This window comes from Nothobranchius furzeri, chromosome 18 (genome assembly GCF_043380555.1).
Source record: "Nothobranchius furzeri strain GRZ-AD chromosome 18, NfurGRZ-RIMD1, whole genome shotgun sequence".
Classification (NCBI taxonomy): Eukaryota; Metazoa; Chordata; class Actinopteri; order Cyprinodontiformes; family Nothobranchiidae; genus Nothobranchius; species Nothobranchius furzeri.
Genome location: NC_091758.1, coordinates 8755001 through 8772213, shown reverse-complemented (window position 1 = coordinate 8772213; position 17213 = coordinate 8755001). Strand labels below are relative to the sequence as shown.

Sequence of the window (17213 nt, the reverse complement as noted above, 5' to 3'; positions counted from 1 at the left end):
AAACAGGCTCCTCGGGGGGTAGAGAGGAGGGGTACTCAGAGTAGTTTCTGCTCGTTAAACAACAGACAGCTACAGCTTATGAGCTTGACTTGACCCATGTTCCGGTCAGAGCTGACAAAGCTCCTCGGATGAGAAGAGAAACGTTCTCAAGACACCAAACAAGCCCAGCTGCCTTCATTTGAGCTCTTCTGGATTACCATGACCTGGACGACTGAGACCCTTGACCAGAAAACAAAAACGCCTAACTGATGTTTGTTTTTGTGTACACTTCCACAGGTTCCTAACGCTCCTCGAGGATCCAGCACCAAGTTGCTTCTCACTGTAAATAAACATGTTTTTTTTAATACAAGTGTGTCTTTGTAGAAAGGTACACAAGTCATCATTTTAGGTTTTAAATAAAAGTTTGATTACTTAATAAAGTCGTTTTCTTGCGTGGACGTGTTTAACTTTGTTGTTTTGAACCCAACAGTAGTATTTATTTAATTCCACTTTTACATAACGTTACAAATCAGACACCCTGAAAAAGGAACAAAATACAGAATATTATGTTTACATAAATAATAAAAGCCGGTGATAATATATCAGTGACAGCCATTGGTTCTTCTGCTTGTGATGGAAACTACATTAGGGCATCTGTCCAGAGTCCTCCAGACAGCAGCTTGTATTACAACCTGTACCATGTCACCAGACTACAAACTCACAGTAAGCTGCGCGTCTGCACTCGCGCCTGCTGTCCCGGGAAAGGGAAGATGTTTGACTGCACGGATGTCTGTGCACGTTCGTCTGGAGGGCTCTCTCCTGCAAAATGCACGCTTCCATTTGGGACAGCGTAGGGATGAAGGATTGAGGTCATTGCTGACGGGCCTCCTTTTTAATGTCTGTTGGCGTTTCTCTAGAGTTAGTGCAAATACACCACGGTACACGCGATGCAGGAGGAGACTTCATCATGCTTCATGTGTTAAAGCACCAGTAACCTGTGGGATCTGATCCATACCTGCTGAAATGTTAGATAAAGCACACGAGTGGTTTTTAATTTTTCTACATGCTCATGAAGAGTAAAAACATGAGTTTACTTTCCCCAAGGTAGGGTGTGTAAGAAAATGTAGAAAGCTAAAACGTTAACCGTTCCGTCCAACACAATTCTCTGGACCCTGGTTGGGAACCAGATCATAAAACTATTATAACTTAAAAACAAATTCATTTCTTCTTTAAGGAACGATTGGGTTATGATGGCTGCGTTCCATTTAGAACAAGGGTGCCTAATCCTAGTCCTGGAGTGTCAGTATCCAGCATGTTTTAGTCGTTTCTCTGCTCCAGCACTCCTGATCCAGTGGTTGAGTCACCTGCTCAGCAGCTCTGCAGAAGCCTGTTAATCACCTGCTGATGGAAATCAGGTGTTGAAGCAGGGAAACAACTAAAACATGCTGATGGGACGGGCTTGATTAGAGAATAAAAGAAGAAAACCAGCCTGGACAGGTGTAGAAACGAAATTCAGCTCCACAGCAAGACATCTGGACCGTGAAAATTGCGACTGGTGTTAAGCGCGCTCGTTTCCTCTGGTAATGTGGGTTTCTGGTTCCGGCTAAAGTGCCTCAGATAACACATTTGTGAGGCTGAAAAACTGCACATCAAACCAGGCGATCAGTAACATTGGAGCACCACAGGGGACTGTACTCTCACCATTCCTTTTCACCCTGTACACCTCAGACTTCCAGTACAAATCAGAGACCTGTCATCTACAGAAATACTCAGATGACTCTGCAGTTGTCGGGTGTATCAGAGATGGACAGGAAGCTGAGTACAGAGAGCTGGTGGAGCGCTTTGTGGCATGGTGTGGAAACAATCATCTGACCTTTGTGAACAAAACAAAGGAGATGATTTTAGACTTCAGAAGAAACAGGGTGGAGTCAAACATCATGGGAGAAGAAGTGGAGATGATTGAGGAATACAAATACCTTGGAGTTCACCTGGACAGCAGACTGGACTGGAGAAAGAACAGCGAAGTCGTTTACAAGAAGGGACACAGCAGACTGCACTTCTTGAGGATGCTTAGGTCCTTCAATGTCTGTAGCAAGATGCTGCAGATCTTCTACAAGTCTGTTGTTGAGAGTGTAATCTCTTCAGCCATCGTCTGTTGGGGTAGCAGCATCAGAAGCAGGGACCTGAAAAGGCTCAACAGCCTAATAAAAAAGGCCGGTTCTGTTCTGGGGACGACTGTGGAACCGCTGGAGGAGATAATGCAAAGAAGGATTCTCCAGAGAATCAAGAAAATGATGGACAACCCTGAGCATTCTCTTCACAAGACTGTCCGACAACAGAAGAGTGTCTTCAGTCAGAGGCTTCTTCAGTTTGGCTGCAACACTGACGCTACTGGAGATCCTTCCTGCCAACAGCCATTGTAATATACAACAACTCTTTGATGACTTGATTATTAGTATTATTATTCTGAGCTACTACAGCAATCAATTTCCCTCTGGGATTAATAAAGTATTTTTGAACTGAACTGATACCTGAGGGGAAGGGTGAGTGGTTGGTGATCCTATGGTGTGTTTGCGTTCAAAGCCTAGCTTGTGTCGATTTTCTAAAGCAGAGCGATAACTTCCACGACTCGGGCGAGGTCGAGTTTGTTTGGCTGTCCCACCCGTTTTTCAGAGGTCAAACAAAAGCGTCAGCATTCATCTGACGGGCAGGATCTCTGATGCACTGAAGTTTCACTTTTCTTCTGACCAATCAGCACCAGTAAGAAACAAGAGAAAGCATGGTTTAGAGGTTCTTTATTTGAGAAAATCTTCTGTATTTACGATAGAACACAGTTAGGTCACCTGGTTTACTGGGTGGGAGTGGACTTCAGCAACAAAATAAATGGCTTCATCTTGTTTTATTGTTCTAACATGTGGCAGCTGATGCCCCCCCCCCCCCCCCCCCCAACATGTCTGTTACTCTAATGTCGATGCTGTTACTCTGGTTTGTGATGACATTCCCAGTAACACTTCCTGTCTGAGACTTAAACCCTCCCAAGCACCTAAACCTAAAACAGCTCTCCCCCCACCCCATGACAGGAGTTACGGGTAAACTGGGAGAGCAGAACCAGAGCAGGAAGTTAGTGATGAGTGAGTGTGCATGAAGAAGCTGTTGGTTCTGCTGCAGCAGCTTCATCTGAGAGGCTTTACTGGGATTCTGCTCCGAATGGCAGCGCGTCTGGTCAGTACCGTCTTGGCTTTCCATAATGTGCTCAATGAAATCCAGTCAGAAGGAACGTAAATATCAGATATTTTTGCCTTTACATGCTTTTGGGACGTCACTTTTAACCAGATGAAGCTTAAACATCACATTAATCTCAATTTTACATTCATCGGACTAAATTTGTGCTCATTTAAACTTGATTAACTTTTATATTGCATACTTTTTTCCTTAGTTTAAAAATAAATATGCCAAATGAGTGGAATCAGTCCAGTTATTAGTGATTTATCTCTAAATAAATGAGAAAAAACCAGGTAACTAAAATAAATATGTGCGTCAAACGGGTTCTGGTTTATTGGTGAAAACATTCAGTATAAATGTTCTAGCTGATGACTGTTTGGACCTGACGGGCCGACTAAATCAGCCCGTTACATCAGGTTAGTCGTATTATTCATGTTAAAGTCTTTCAATTTTGAAATGCTGAAAAACAAAGTTAAAGTACCACAAAATTGCACTTTTTCCAGGAAAATTCTTGGAAATTAAAGAAAATGAAAGATGCACAAAACAATCCGATCACTTGTTTTCATCCAGGTCTGGAAATGAGCTCGAACAAATGTTTAAGATGAACTGGCCTAAAGCGAAGAGGGTCAGGAGTGAAGTGTGTTTTCTGTCGGACGGGGGCGCACACACACACACACGCACGCGCACGCACACACACACACACGCCATCAGAAAAAGATGGCTTACATCAGACGACTGATTCGAACCCAGGACCCTGTGTCGGTCTGCTGCTCCGAGATTTATAGATTTATATATAGACTTAGATATAATTCTTTCCTCTATTCAGGGAAAACTATTCAACATGTAACCAAAAATATGATATTAAGAGTTTGTTTTCTTCCATGAGAAAAAAAAACATTACAACTTGTTTTCCTGTGGAATTATTCCCCTTAAAGCAAAGACTCGGATAAATGATGCAGGTCCTAACGGCTCCGTTAGGCTTTCATTCCTGTTTTAGCTTCTCTCGCTAAGTGGCAAACGCATGCAGAGTCCCAACAAACAGAAACAAGAGAATAAAAATACAAAGGAAGCACGGAGACGCCTCGGTGAGCCCAACAGATCCAGAAGGAATCGGAACGTCGTTTCCTTGCTCATGTGCCTTCATCCGGGGGACACGTGTGTGTGTGTGTGTGTGTGGGGTCTCTTAAAAATCAGAAACTTTGCAGTCAGAAGCGCTCCAGAGGTTAGAGTTCAGCGGAATGAGGTCAGATCCTCTGGAACAGAGCGCTACGGGTCGGAACATCGGCATCTCCGATTCGTCTTCCCTTCTGAATCCCCCGTCCCTCCAAAGACAAAAACACCACCTGGCTGTAGTTTACACAGATAAAACCATCTCACACACACACACACACACACACACACACACACACACGCGCGCGTTGGATAGATTTTGCAAAAGATATACAAAAAGAAATGATAAGACAGAAGCAGACATGAAATGGACACGTGGACGACCCGTGCATGTGCTGTCCTGTCGGGAGGTCCGTCCCGTCCCCGGAGTGGTTCAGACCCACAGGTCCCAAAAACAAAGTCAGCGGCTCGTTTCCAGGAGCTGATCTGGAGTCAGAGGAAATGTTTCCGGTGCCGGACGCTGCAGGAAGACTCGGGAGTGTGAGTTACTAATCAGACAGGTTTAACTTCCCTTTTCTCTAAGTCTCGGAGCAGGAATGGGGTGGGGTGGGGGGGTGAGTTGGGGGGTTTAACAGGAACATCGGAACCAAGTGTGCTAATCCATGAGGGCAAAGTAGGGATCTTTTTATTCACGGTGTTCCTGTTCGACCCTGAAGAACGAATAGTGTTATGTGCCAAATCAAACTCGGTTTTATGTAAAAGTCCCCCCCCCCCCCCCCCCCCCCAAAAAATGTTCCAAAAGGTAACGTGCAATTGCAGTTCCCTAATCCGGGATTTCCTTCCCAGAGTGGGCAGCTCTCACAGATTAGAACCGATCCAACAGATGGTCCATGTGCCTCTAAACCAGAGCAGACGACGAGCAGCAGCTGACAGATTCTCCCAGAATCACCAGGCAGGTCGCGTAATGTTCCACGTCATCAGCCGCCCAGCTGGAGGGGGCCTGCAGGCGGCGGCGGGCCGTAGGAAGCACACCAGAGTCCCAGCATGCTCCACTGGCTGCTACATGAGCGGCTCAGGGGGCAGAGTGTGTTGGATCTGCTGAGGCTGCAGGGGGGGGGCAGCTGCAGCGGCAGCAGCGCCTCCACCATGTTGTGGCAACGCGGCGGCGGCGTCCCCTCGCTGCTGGAGCTCTCGGCCACTTCCCCGCCGTGGAAGAAGTAGTCGCTCTGCACGATGAAGGTCTCGATGACGGCCTGGTTCAGCTTAGTGGTCGACAGCGTGTCCTTGTTCTCGAAGTCGGGCCGCATCAGCGTGGGCCAGAAGCAGATGGACAGGTTGTCGGCGGTCATCAGGGTGGTCTTGCTGTGCTGGCTCACCCTGGAACACAAAACGGAGTGTATGGAGCACACAGGTGTGTGTAAGCAGCACCCAGGAGAAAACAGCTGCTGCTGCGTGTAAATCTGGGAAAGGTGAAAGGTCATTTAGCAGTCCATTATGTTATTATTGGATTATTGACGCGTGGAAAACCATCAGGACACTTGGACAGGATGTTCTCCCAAGGTCAGAGAGCGTAAACTCGGGTAACCACAAACCAGAGTCAGCAGGTTAAAGGTCAAAGTCCGTCAGGGCTTCAGGAGAAAACCTCTACCATGGCAACACGGCGTACGCTGGTGACTCTGACCTAAGGGTGGTGTGATTGGTCCACACGTCCACCTGCACATGCATCACTACCCATAACGAGAGTCCTGGGGGACTTCGCTTACCTGTTCAGGTGTGTGATGATGTATTTGAAGACCTGGTAGTTGACAGAAGGAAACTTCTTCACAATCTCCCGTAGAACCTGCAGGCGTTCCATGTGGTCCATGATTTCTGGGGGGGGGGGGGGGGGGGGGGGGGGACAGAAGGAGTTTTACACACACACACACACAGATCAGAAGTTATAGCCATCAGACAAAAGGCCACAGAGTAGTTTTATGCTGCACACACACACACACACACACACACACACACACACACACATGCACACACACACACACCTTTGGTAACAAGTGTGACCTGATGACCTGTGAAGACTTGCAGTGCTGACAGATGTGATTACCCACAATGCACATAGAACAGTCTGAGATGATTTCATCAGATTGAGGCCACAACTCGTGATAATCCTTCCTAATCTGAAGTATGAAAACTGTAACAATCACAAAATTAAGAATTTGTCCAAACTTTGTTTTTAACAGACTTTCCGGGTTCAGCAGCTGTGATTACTACAGCACAGCTGTCTGTGTCGTAGACGCTGGAGTTTCCACCGACAGGAGCTTCTCCTCTCCTGACGAACACGTGGGATTAAAGCGGAGATCAGGTTCTGCAGACACCAGAACAGAGATGGTGGTCGGGTGGCATAGAGATCGAATCGGAGGGAGAAAGAAGTGCGAAACAGCGAGATGGGAGTGAGAACACGCGGCGGAGGAATACGTGTCTCTTCTGGAGTATTTCTGGCTCATTAATCTGCTGTCAGCCCGGGTTTCAGCAGACACGCTGAACGGTGAGTCTGACAGCATCCCGAGGCTGAAAACAGCCTCTTAAGTGTGAACGACGTGAAGAAAGTGTGCAAACGTCATACGCCTTCTGCAGCGATGTGGGTTGTGTAACGGGCTGAAGGTGTTCATGCTTGATCTCAGGCTGGAGGAGAAATAGCTGATGTTGGTAAAGTGAATCCATGACTTACTTAGTCTACTTTCATAAACCTCAGAAGTACTTCACTCCTAAGATTCTCTTTTCAGTATTAATAAAGTATTAAAGAGGATACTACGACATTCTGATGTTTTCTCTACTGTCTCTATAAACGCTCCAAAAACAAATCGTAAACACTCCACAGAAAGCCTCTGTTTTCCTTTAACAAGTCCCCGTTTGTGACATCACAAAAGGGGACTTGTGTGGGGAACCCTCTAGCCCGGGGGGCACACCCTTTAATATTCACACGTCTGGACTTTATGAATCTTACTTGCAGCCTCCACCAGCTCCGGGTGCAGGCTGTAGGGGATCAGCGGGTCAGGCAGGTCAGCGAAGAAAGCCTTCAACGCGCCGGCGACAGCGTTCACCGCCACATCCATCGCCACAAAGTCGATGTTATGATCTGCGTGGAAAAGACGGAAACACTCAGCAGCAGACTCACAAGGACAGTTGCTTGTGAAGTTTGCTTTGTAGCTTTTCTTTGATCTTCTGCACCTTATAACAAGAAAAGAGCATTTCTAGTCAGAGCGAGCGTCCACACGGCTGGTCCAATCACAGCTGTGGCGTGTTGATAAAACCTCCAGAACAATCGGGGGGAAAACCTAGAACGTGTTCTTGAGTTAGAGCACCTAAACTTCCACAGAAACCTGGTTAAGGTGAGAAGCTGCTGCAGAACGTGAACCCGGATAAACCCAGGGTGGGGCGTGAACTGCAGCAGCTTCGTGGTGACAGAGGTCTGCGTCAGAGCTGGAGTCTTTCACTTACCGGCTCGGCTTTGGTCAAACAGGGTCTTGCTTCTGCCTGACGGGTTTCTCTGTGTGTGTGTGTGTGTGTGTGTGTGTGTGTGTTAACAGCTTGTGTGTAAGGACATCAGAGCTCCTCTCTGCTCTGCAGGAGGTCATCAGTGTGTCTGACCGACTGTTCATTTCATGGAACACAAAACAGTTCTATCTGCTCGGCAGCTCCCGAGCATCGGTGTAGGTTCTGCTGCTGCGTTCATCGTTCAGCTCCAAAGCTCCAGTAGGCAGACGCCACTCCTCTCCCACCAGTGTGTATGACACACACACGCACGCACGCACGCACGCACGCACACACACACACACACACACACAGTGATTCGGCTAGCTTTAAAATCCCGCTGGAGTGAAGGACACTCAGACATCTGATCCTCACCCACAGCATCCTGTTCTGAGCAGAGACCCTCCTGCTGAGGCCTGAGAGGGGAGGAGGCGCTAGCTCAGACTACCTGATTTGGGGTTTTCTCAGTAACACCATTCACCTGATGCTACCACAAGAGCCAGAAAACGAGGGGAACGAGGACGGAGCCCTGAGGTATGCCGGCACCTGGAACACCTCCAATCTCTGAACTACGAACACTCCTTTAGATGTTTAACATGAGAAAAAATATCAGCTAACCACAACAGTCACAGATGTAGTTTTTCCTGTTAACCTCTAGAAAAATCCATCGAAATGTTGTTGAAAATGAATAATTTTATGTCCAGTGGCTGAAAAATATTGGCGGCTTTGTCCCTTATAATTGAGTCTAAAGTACGTAGGGTGCGGGTCTAGCGTCTTTGGAGGACGCCATCTTAGACGCCATGCTCCCTTCTGGCCGGTTCGGGGGCCTGCATCTGCCGATGACATCACACAAGATGACTGGCTGGCAGTACGACTTATGGAAGTGATGTTAGCAGGTTTAAGAAACACACACTTAATAACAAAACTGCTGCACTCTTTCCAAAACATACGTGGAAGAACAGAATAAAAAGAGATTCGATATATTTTGGCCGAGCGGTATTGCCGTAGAACGATGACATCATCAGCAGGCGCAGGACCCTGAACAGATGCAGAACACTACAATCAGCATAGCGTTCTCTCCGTGGAGTCGCGTGCTTTCTGCTCCACAGGCAACAACGTTTACCGTCATGTTTATTGAACCAGCGACAGTCAGGATGACCCTGAAATGTGTGTACTGCCCCCTAGCGGCAGGAAAATACACACCGCCACTTTAGATAGCAGATTCACGTGAAACAGTTTTAGGTAAGGAGTTGATCAGCGATAAATCTCCAATAGCTGTTCTGGAATGTGATACAGAAGTAGAGCATGTGTCCTCTGATGCACGACTCCTGTCTCTAAACCCTCAACAGTGTCCAGGAAGTGTGTGAAACTTAGGTTTTAATATTTATCCAGATCTGGACAATGTGATAAACAAATGTTCCATCTCTTCCCTGTGCAGGACCTCTAAAGGTAGGTTTATGACCACTGACTTTGATACTGAATAAATCATAACATTAACACTTGAGACTGATGAAGATAAAGTGTTTGGAAATGAGGATTCTTCACTTTATTAGAGGTGAGTTTGGCGGTGTAAGGCTCAGCAGACAGAACTCTGTTAGATTCAGAGCTAACGCTGCTGTCGTACGGCGTCTGCACACACACACACACACACACACACACACACACACACACACACACACACACACACACACACACACACACACACACACACACACACACACACACACACACACACACACACACACACACACACACACACACACACACACACACACACACACACAGCTGTTGTGTGTTGTGAACGGTGTTTATTGAGCGGTAAAGTTTGCATGCGTGTTGTTTCCACACGTGTGATGTGAGGGAAACATGGTGGACTTGTTGTAATAATCACATTGTTGTTAGAAGAATAATGAATCATTTCTGTTGCCTCCCACATCCGAGCTCCCGATGCGGGGGAAACTAATCTGTCCACACAAACTCGACCCTTGACCTCAGTCCTGTGGACCCTGTCTTCTTTTTGTATTTTTGATCAAGGACTAAAACTGGAACCGTGTAAGAAAATAACTTGAAAACGTGAAGTAGGAACGTCCGTGTGAGCCATTCTGGACCTGGTTGTGTATTTTGACTGGCTGGCTGAGGGATGACTCACGCCGCTGACGGTCTGTCCGCCTGCCGTGGCTTTATTTATTCTAACAGCCGTTTTGGCAGCTCACCAGCCATCGTGTGCAGGTCGGACTCCGCTCTGCAGGGCTCGTGTTTCCCTTTAAGCTCTGCAGCTCAATCTGTAACTGGTTCAGAGCTGGAGTTTTCCCTCCGCAGGTTGAAGTAATGACATACTTCACACAAGCGCCGCTCCAAGTGGAGCCTCTGCGCTGCAGAGCTCTGAAACGGCACCGCTTAGATTTAATGGCTGCATAATTCAGAAGTGCATCCAGTAAAACAACAAACGACAGTGTTTCCAGGCGCCACCAGGACCCACTCCTGTCCACGTGTTCCTCAGTGGCTGAATGTCCATTCATGAGGTTCAGCGATGAGAATGCCAGCTTTACCTTGATCAAACAGTTTCTGGAGGTTGTCTTGGTCCGTCTTGTTGCCACAGACGCGATACAGGCCCTCCGTCGTCAGACCTGCACACACATCAAACACACCTTCTTCATTCTAAAGCAGCGTCACATGACCTGTGGATGAAAGCAGGGAAGCTAATAGGAGGAAGTGACCTCTTAAATCTACCTCACCAGGATGTGTGTGTGTTACCACGCAACATGGCCAGGAGACTTTCGCTAGTGCACATGTGCAACGCTCATGTGGAGGCCGTCCACCACAGACGTGTTCATGCTAATGATGATGATGACATAACGAGCAGCTCGATCTGGAGTCTCAGGAAGCTGGTTTTACAGCTTCACGCGGCGGCTCTGTAACCGTAGAAACAGGCGGTGCTACTAATGGCTGCAGCAGCGTTTCTAGCGGTTGTGGTGGTGGTGTGTGTGTGCACGTTTGCATGTGTGGGTGTGTGATTGTGGGGTGATGCAGGGGCCATGCTAGCGAATCGTTTCACAGCAACAGCTGCTGTGTGTGTTGAGACACTGTGAAGGATGACAGGATGTACCGCGGACTGTTTTCCTGCTGAATCTCCAGGTTCATTTGAGTCTTTTGAGGATAAACATGTAGTTATCAGTCAGAACTGAAGAACACTGTTCAGCTGCTTCTGTCCCCGAGTTGTATTTGATCTGGAAGCTGGTCGTATGTCCTGCATTTAGATTTTCCACCTAGTCAACACATGACTGATTTTGTGTTAGCAGCCCTCGTTAGTTCTTCTTTTCTTTTTGTTAGGGTGGAGCCAGCTGGATTCTGTCATCACTGAAGAAGTGCCTTAATTACAGCCATCATGACACACACACACGCACGCACACACACACACACACACACACACACACACACACACGTACATGCCCACGCACAAACAAAATCCACAGGGGCTGCAGTTCTATGCTGTAGCTGTTTGCAAGGTCATCCACATTGTGTGTGTGTGTGTGTGTGTGTGTGTGTGTGTGTGTGTGTGTTGTTCGTGCGCAGGCAGTTACGCAGAGACTGTATTATGTAAATTCAGCTTTAATGGATTCAAGTAAATCATGTCAGCTGTAAGCAGGAAAAGGTGCGTGTGTGTGTGTGTGTGTGTGTGTGTGTGTGTGTGTGTGTGTGTGTGTGTGTGTGTAAGATGCTGGTCGGCTCTGCTGCTGCACATAAAGCATGCTGGGATGCCAGTCTTGTTCTCACCCACCAGAAGCTAAACTTCTAGCCTGATGAGACGTTTAGATCAAACAAACAGCTGAACAGAGCAGCGCCTCATCAAAAATGTTCCTCTGCACTGAAGTCTTTCAACAGTCTGCCTGTTTCCCGTCTGCGATTCTGAGTTCTCATGCTTAACAGAGCTGTGCTGCCAGATAGCAACAACAAAACATTAAATTATAAAGGGAACGGCTTCTGAAGTGGAAATTTACTTGATCAAATCCTCAAATCAACTAAAAAATTAACCAAGTCAAGCATCAGCAATGGTAGCTCACACTCATGTGTCATTCTGCTGGATCAGTATAAAATATCCTCTTCTTCCTGGTCCCACGGCGCTCCGGAGCTGAAAACAAATCCAGTTTTGAGGAAGACGAAGTCTGAGAGCGCGAGTGTTTTAAACCCGGATCTGACTGATGCTCAGTGGGCTGGAGAGCCAAGCTAACAACGTTGTGTTGCAGAAAACCATGTGTGTGTGTGTGTGTGTGTGTGTATGTGTACGTGTACGTGTGTGCGTGTGCGTGCATGCGTGTGTGTGTGTGTGTGTGTGTGTGTGTGCGTGCGTGCGTGTGTGTGTGTGTGTGTGTAACGTCCACCAATGGTCAGTTCTTAGGTAGTGGTTGACCATTCAACATCTGGTCAAAAAGGAGACACGAGACTGCAAGTGTTCCCTTTAAATTGGCCTGCCTTCATCCCATCAGCTGGAGCTCAGAGCCTCTTTGCAGCTCTGAACACAGAAAACGAAATGTCAACAATAATGTTCTCTCCTCAAGGTCCAAGCTTCCCTTATCGTCCTACAGGATTCTTCATGCCTACACTCGCAGCTCGGATCAGTTGCTAAATCAAAGAATGATTTCCTAAATTAAATATGAACTCCTAATTCTTATAAGCTAGATAATCAGTAAATAAATGTTTGTTTATTGCTACTTATAATAAATATAATATAATGAAATGTTTCATTAATCTGTGCTCAATGACAGAAGTTTGAAATGAATGTTATGTTATGATTACAGTGATTGAAATATGTTTCAGCATGTTAACATGACAAGGTCATCACCATTTGCACTCACACAAGGACAAAGTAAGGTTACGTTAAACTCATGACACATAAATGGTCCTTTACCCCAGATCAGAACCGCCGGTATCAATGAAGGCGTGTTTCTGAGTTGTCTTGGTAATGTTCCTCAAACTTGTCAACCTCTGATTGGCTACGCAAATCATAACATGAGAACATTAAAACTGGATCACTCTGGTGATTCTTCAGTTCTAGAGAAAGCTTCAGACCGGTCATCTGAAGCAAACCCTCTTTAACCATCAAAGATTTTGACACTTCGTCAAAATCTTTTTCCACCTGCAAAGCTGATATAGCAACAGTTCCTGCAGGACAGGCTGATATTGTTTAGACTCCTTAAGAGTCCCAGAGGCGCGGTTTCATCCATCTGTCGTGACCCGAGACAACTCTGGACTGGAGAGTCGGTGCCACGTTAGCCCTCCGGTGCCAGAGGTCATCCGACCTCTCTGATCTTTGGATCCACAAAGAGGGTCTCTGAAAACGGGTGAAGTAGACACACAGATAGCGTCTGATGTGTTTTTGATAATAATCAACTTCATAGCTTAACGCAAACCAAATTCTTTTGCATCCAGAACTCAGCTCTCCGAGATACGGAGGTTCTGATAACATCACATTCACACATAGGTTCATACATCACAGTAAGCATTAGTTAACTTGACATGTTTTAACTGTTGGTAAAATAAATTCTTACTTTTATTAACTTGACTCTTTCCTGAATCAAAACGAAGTGTTTACAATCCCTTAATAAACAAAGAATCCTAGAATCTTCTGATAAACACAGTAAAGACCAAGCAGGTTGATCTTCTATATTTAGATAGAGAATCACAGCTTATTGGTCATAAGTAGAGGTAATATATATTGAGCTCTTAAAGCACTCAATTTACCGAACCCCTACATGTGTATGTGTGTGTGTGTGCGTGCGTGCGTGTGTGTGTGTGTGTGTGCGTGCGCTCATCAGAACAGGGTAAATTCTCGACTGACCGTGGTCTCTCAGTCTGAGAAGCATGATATAATCAGTCACAGACAGAAAGAGACAAAGAGCGAGCAGCAGTGCTTGGCACGTAGCAGACATGTTCCAAAGACCTGCATGACGACATTTTTCTAAAGCGGATCAGAACGTCGTCGTGTGTTCTGATTCCTGTTTGCATTCAGTGTCCATGATTCAGAAAGCAGAAGAAGAGTGGGAGCTTTGGGGAAGGGGTGGTGATTAACGACGATGATTAATGGCGACAAATCGAGGCGTGTTTATCTCTCAGTGACTCGAGTGTGACATGATGTTGAATCACATCAAGATCTGCTCATTTATCAAAGTGAGTAAAAGTCTAATGTGTTAGCCCAGAAACCTGAACCAACCGCTGAAGTAGCAGGTCAGTCTAGCCATGTAGCCTCAGCAGGCCTACCATTGGCCCAAACAGTTTGTGTCTAGCCAATCACACCTCTCTATGTTTGTAGAGACGTTGGGCTGGCTTATGGAGCATTTGATTTACCTCAGAAGTCCGAACTCGGAACACCATCACACTCGAGTTTACAGCGTTCTGGTTACCTTCATCGGAGAAGTCGGGATTCCAAAATGGCGACACCCTCGAAGACTGCTGTTTTCTCAGCACTCTATGAAAACAGACTAAACACATCTGCAGCTCAGAGTTGCAAGGGTTAGGGTTAGGGGGCCGAGTCTAACCCTAGCCCTAAATGCAACACTGATTTTAAACACACTCTTGTAAGTGTGCTGGTGTAAAGTTAACATGTTGTAGCCGAACCTTACTGTGGTCGATACAGAGAGCTGACATATTGGATGCCAAGGCTGAGTTCTAAAGTTTTTCCAGCTGGGAAGTCTTACTTATGATTAAGTCAATTTTTCCCACTTGCAAGTCAAAATTTCCGAGTTCTGAGGACTAATAGAATGCATCATAGGGAGCCTAAGCCACGCCCACCTACTTCCGCACCACGGGTCCCCGGAAGAACGAAAAAATGAAAGCAAGTCAACGGGTCTAAAAACGCTATTTTAACTCTGCTTGTTTTGTTCCATGGATTTCACACACGATGTCTGTGAATGTTAAAGATGCATTTTGATACCAAGAACGCGCTCATTTTCCAACAGGGGGAAACGCCGTTTTAGGTTTAGTGTGGAAATAAGTCCAGGACTACAAATGCGCTTCGTGAACGTGACGTCATGGAACCAGACACGGAGACAACTGAGGGACAAGGGCTGCAAGTTCAGCAAACTTCCCACAGGAGGAAAGAACCACCATAAATCTGGTCATGTGGTGAGTAGCAGCTACGCTAGGGGGGAGGAGCTTATGTGGTGATGTCACATATGCGACGTACCGAATTCTGGTGTGTAGTCATGCTAATTACGAACTTTTACAAGCTGATGAATCTCAAAGTTGGTGGCAGGCGTGGTGGAAACACTCATCATTAGTTTTCATTTAAACTGCAGTACCACACGTGTGATCCAGGGCGTGAGGAATGATGCATGATGAATGACCCGCACTTGTATAGCGCCTCTCAGAGTACGGACTCCAAAGCGCTTTACACTACAGTGCATCATTCATCCATTCACACACATTCACACACTGATTAGCCAGCAGATTAGCGGATTAGAAATTAGCTTTAAGCCTCGATGACTTGAGTTCATTTTTTCGTTCTTCCGGGGACCCATGAGCCGCCCGGAAGGGAGGAAACGTAGGCTCCCTACAGGCACAAGAGCTGCGATGGAGAAAAACTTCAAAAATGGCGTCGGCTCAGGAACGACACTCATTTGAAATGGCCTTGGAATCAGCTCTGGACTATTTAGATGTGGGCTTTTCAGAGTCAAGCAGATGAACTTAAGTCTTTCATTTAGAAAAAAGATGCATTTTCTCTGTCTTCTTCGATGGTGTATGGAGGACTGCCCCGTTGCCTGATTTACATATCGATGAACAAATCACGCTGTCCATTGCTCTGATTGGTCCTGAGACAGTTAGAAAGACCACTGTAGATCTGCGCTCTGACCGGGTCCAGCCCAGACTAGTTATTTACATAAGAGGCTGCTTTTCCAGGCTACTGATGCATTGCAATTCAAAGTGAATTGAAGTAAACATTTTCCAGCGTGTTGTGTCTCCAGCACGTCGCTGCCCAGTTAGACACCTCTACTCCCACACACACTGCAGATGGTGAGGTAGGATAAGCGGCCTGAACATGACCCGTCAGCAACCTTTACAAAAGGCGTTTTCTGTCCTTGTGAGGACCCAAACAGGAAGTACCACACTCAGCACACAACCCCTCACCCACCCGAGGTGGAGCTCGTGTTTGCATCCTGGGATCTGATAAAGACTCACCACGCTGTGATATGATCTAATATCCTGACACACACACGCAGCTGCTGCATCAGTCATCACTCTTCATCTGTCCCAGCTCCTCTCTCTCTCTCTGCTCATGTGACACGTAGCTATAATGTTATTGGCCCAATAACCATCTGCTGAGGGTGGGAACAGGAAGCTGATTCAATAGCCAGAAGTCAATCATGGCTATTTTTAATTCATTTATGATTACCACACACACACACACACACACACACACACACACACACACACACACACACACACACACACACACACACACACACACACACACACACACACACACACACACACACACACACACACACACACACACACACACACACACACACCTTCACAACCCCCTGTGAAAACCATTGCTGACACTGTTAACACATCTGTGGGTTTTTTGTTACATTTGACATTTTCAAACCTTCTCAGAAGCATTTAAAGCGAGGACAGACATGTGATCCCTAAAGTCTGTGAAAAAGTTCACCTCTAGAATAAATCACACATGAACATCAGAGAAGATTGCTGCTAAAGTCTCCTGAGAACTCAGGCCTGATAACGTCACTGAGATGGTAGATCTGAGCATCATAACCAGCGTGGCGTTTCCTTCCACCAGACTCGGCGAGCATCGAGTGTTTAGTGGTAAACACTTTGTTCTCGTTACAAAATTGACTTGAAGTGAGATGAAGTCCTGAAAGCGGGGGTGTAAGCAGATTAAAGACAGAGGAGCTGATCTCCTGAGTGGTTTAGTCGTTTGCGTGGTCGGGTGTGACATGACCAGAGGTAAAACATGCAGTTCACATTCAGCTTACCTTTCAATGTTCCTCAGAAACGTAGTTCTGAATAAGTTAGTTGATGTTGTTGGGCTAACCCTAACCCAGCTCTCACCCTGGATTCTCATGTCAGTTCTCTTGTTCGCTCTTCCTTCTTCCATCTCAGGAACGTTGCTAAGCTGAGTCCCATTCTGTCCCGCTCTGAACTTGAGACAGTTCTCCACACCTTCATCTCCTCACGCTTAGACTACTGTAACTCTCTTTTCACGTGTCTGAGCAGAACCTCCCTGAACCGTCTACAGGTGGTTCAGAACGCCTGTGCTCGGCTTCTGACCAAGTCCTCCAAACACACCCACATCACCCCGCTTCTCCTCCAGCTTCACTGGCTGCCAGTCAACTTCAGGGTTCATTTCAAGATCCTGG

The 17213-nt window shown here is 46.5% G+C and overlaps 2 protein-coding genes across 13 annotated transcripts in view; one reads left to right on the top strand and one right to left on the bottom strand.

The window, feature by feature from the left end:
• Window positions 1-435, top strand: part of LOC107391653 (uncharacterized) — a 33056-nt gene extending 32621 nt beyond the window's left edge. For all 12 annotated transcript variants that reach the window (XM_054742043.2, XM_054742046.2, XM_054742044.2 and 9 more), the window contains one exon: window positions 277-435. The gene's annotated coding sequence lies outside the window, so the exon portion shown is untranslated. The remainder of the gene's footprint in view (window positions 1-276) is intronic.
• Window positions 436-5145: 4710 nt separating this feature from the next.
• Window positions 5146-17213, bottom strand: part of arhgap5 (Rho GTPase activating protein 5) — a 51620-nt gene continuing 39552 nt past the window's right edge. The window contains 5 exon segments of the mRNA XM_015969060.3: window positions 5146-5420; window positions 5423-5688; window positions 6075-6180; window positions 7310-7441; window positions 10386-10463. Coding sequence (XP_015824546.3) covers window positions 5371-5420; window positions 5423-5688; window positions 6075-6180; window positions 7310-7441; window positions 10386-10463 — 632 coding nt within the window. The 3' untranslated portion in view covers window positions 5146-5370.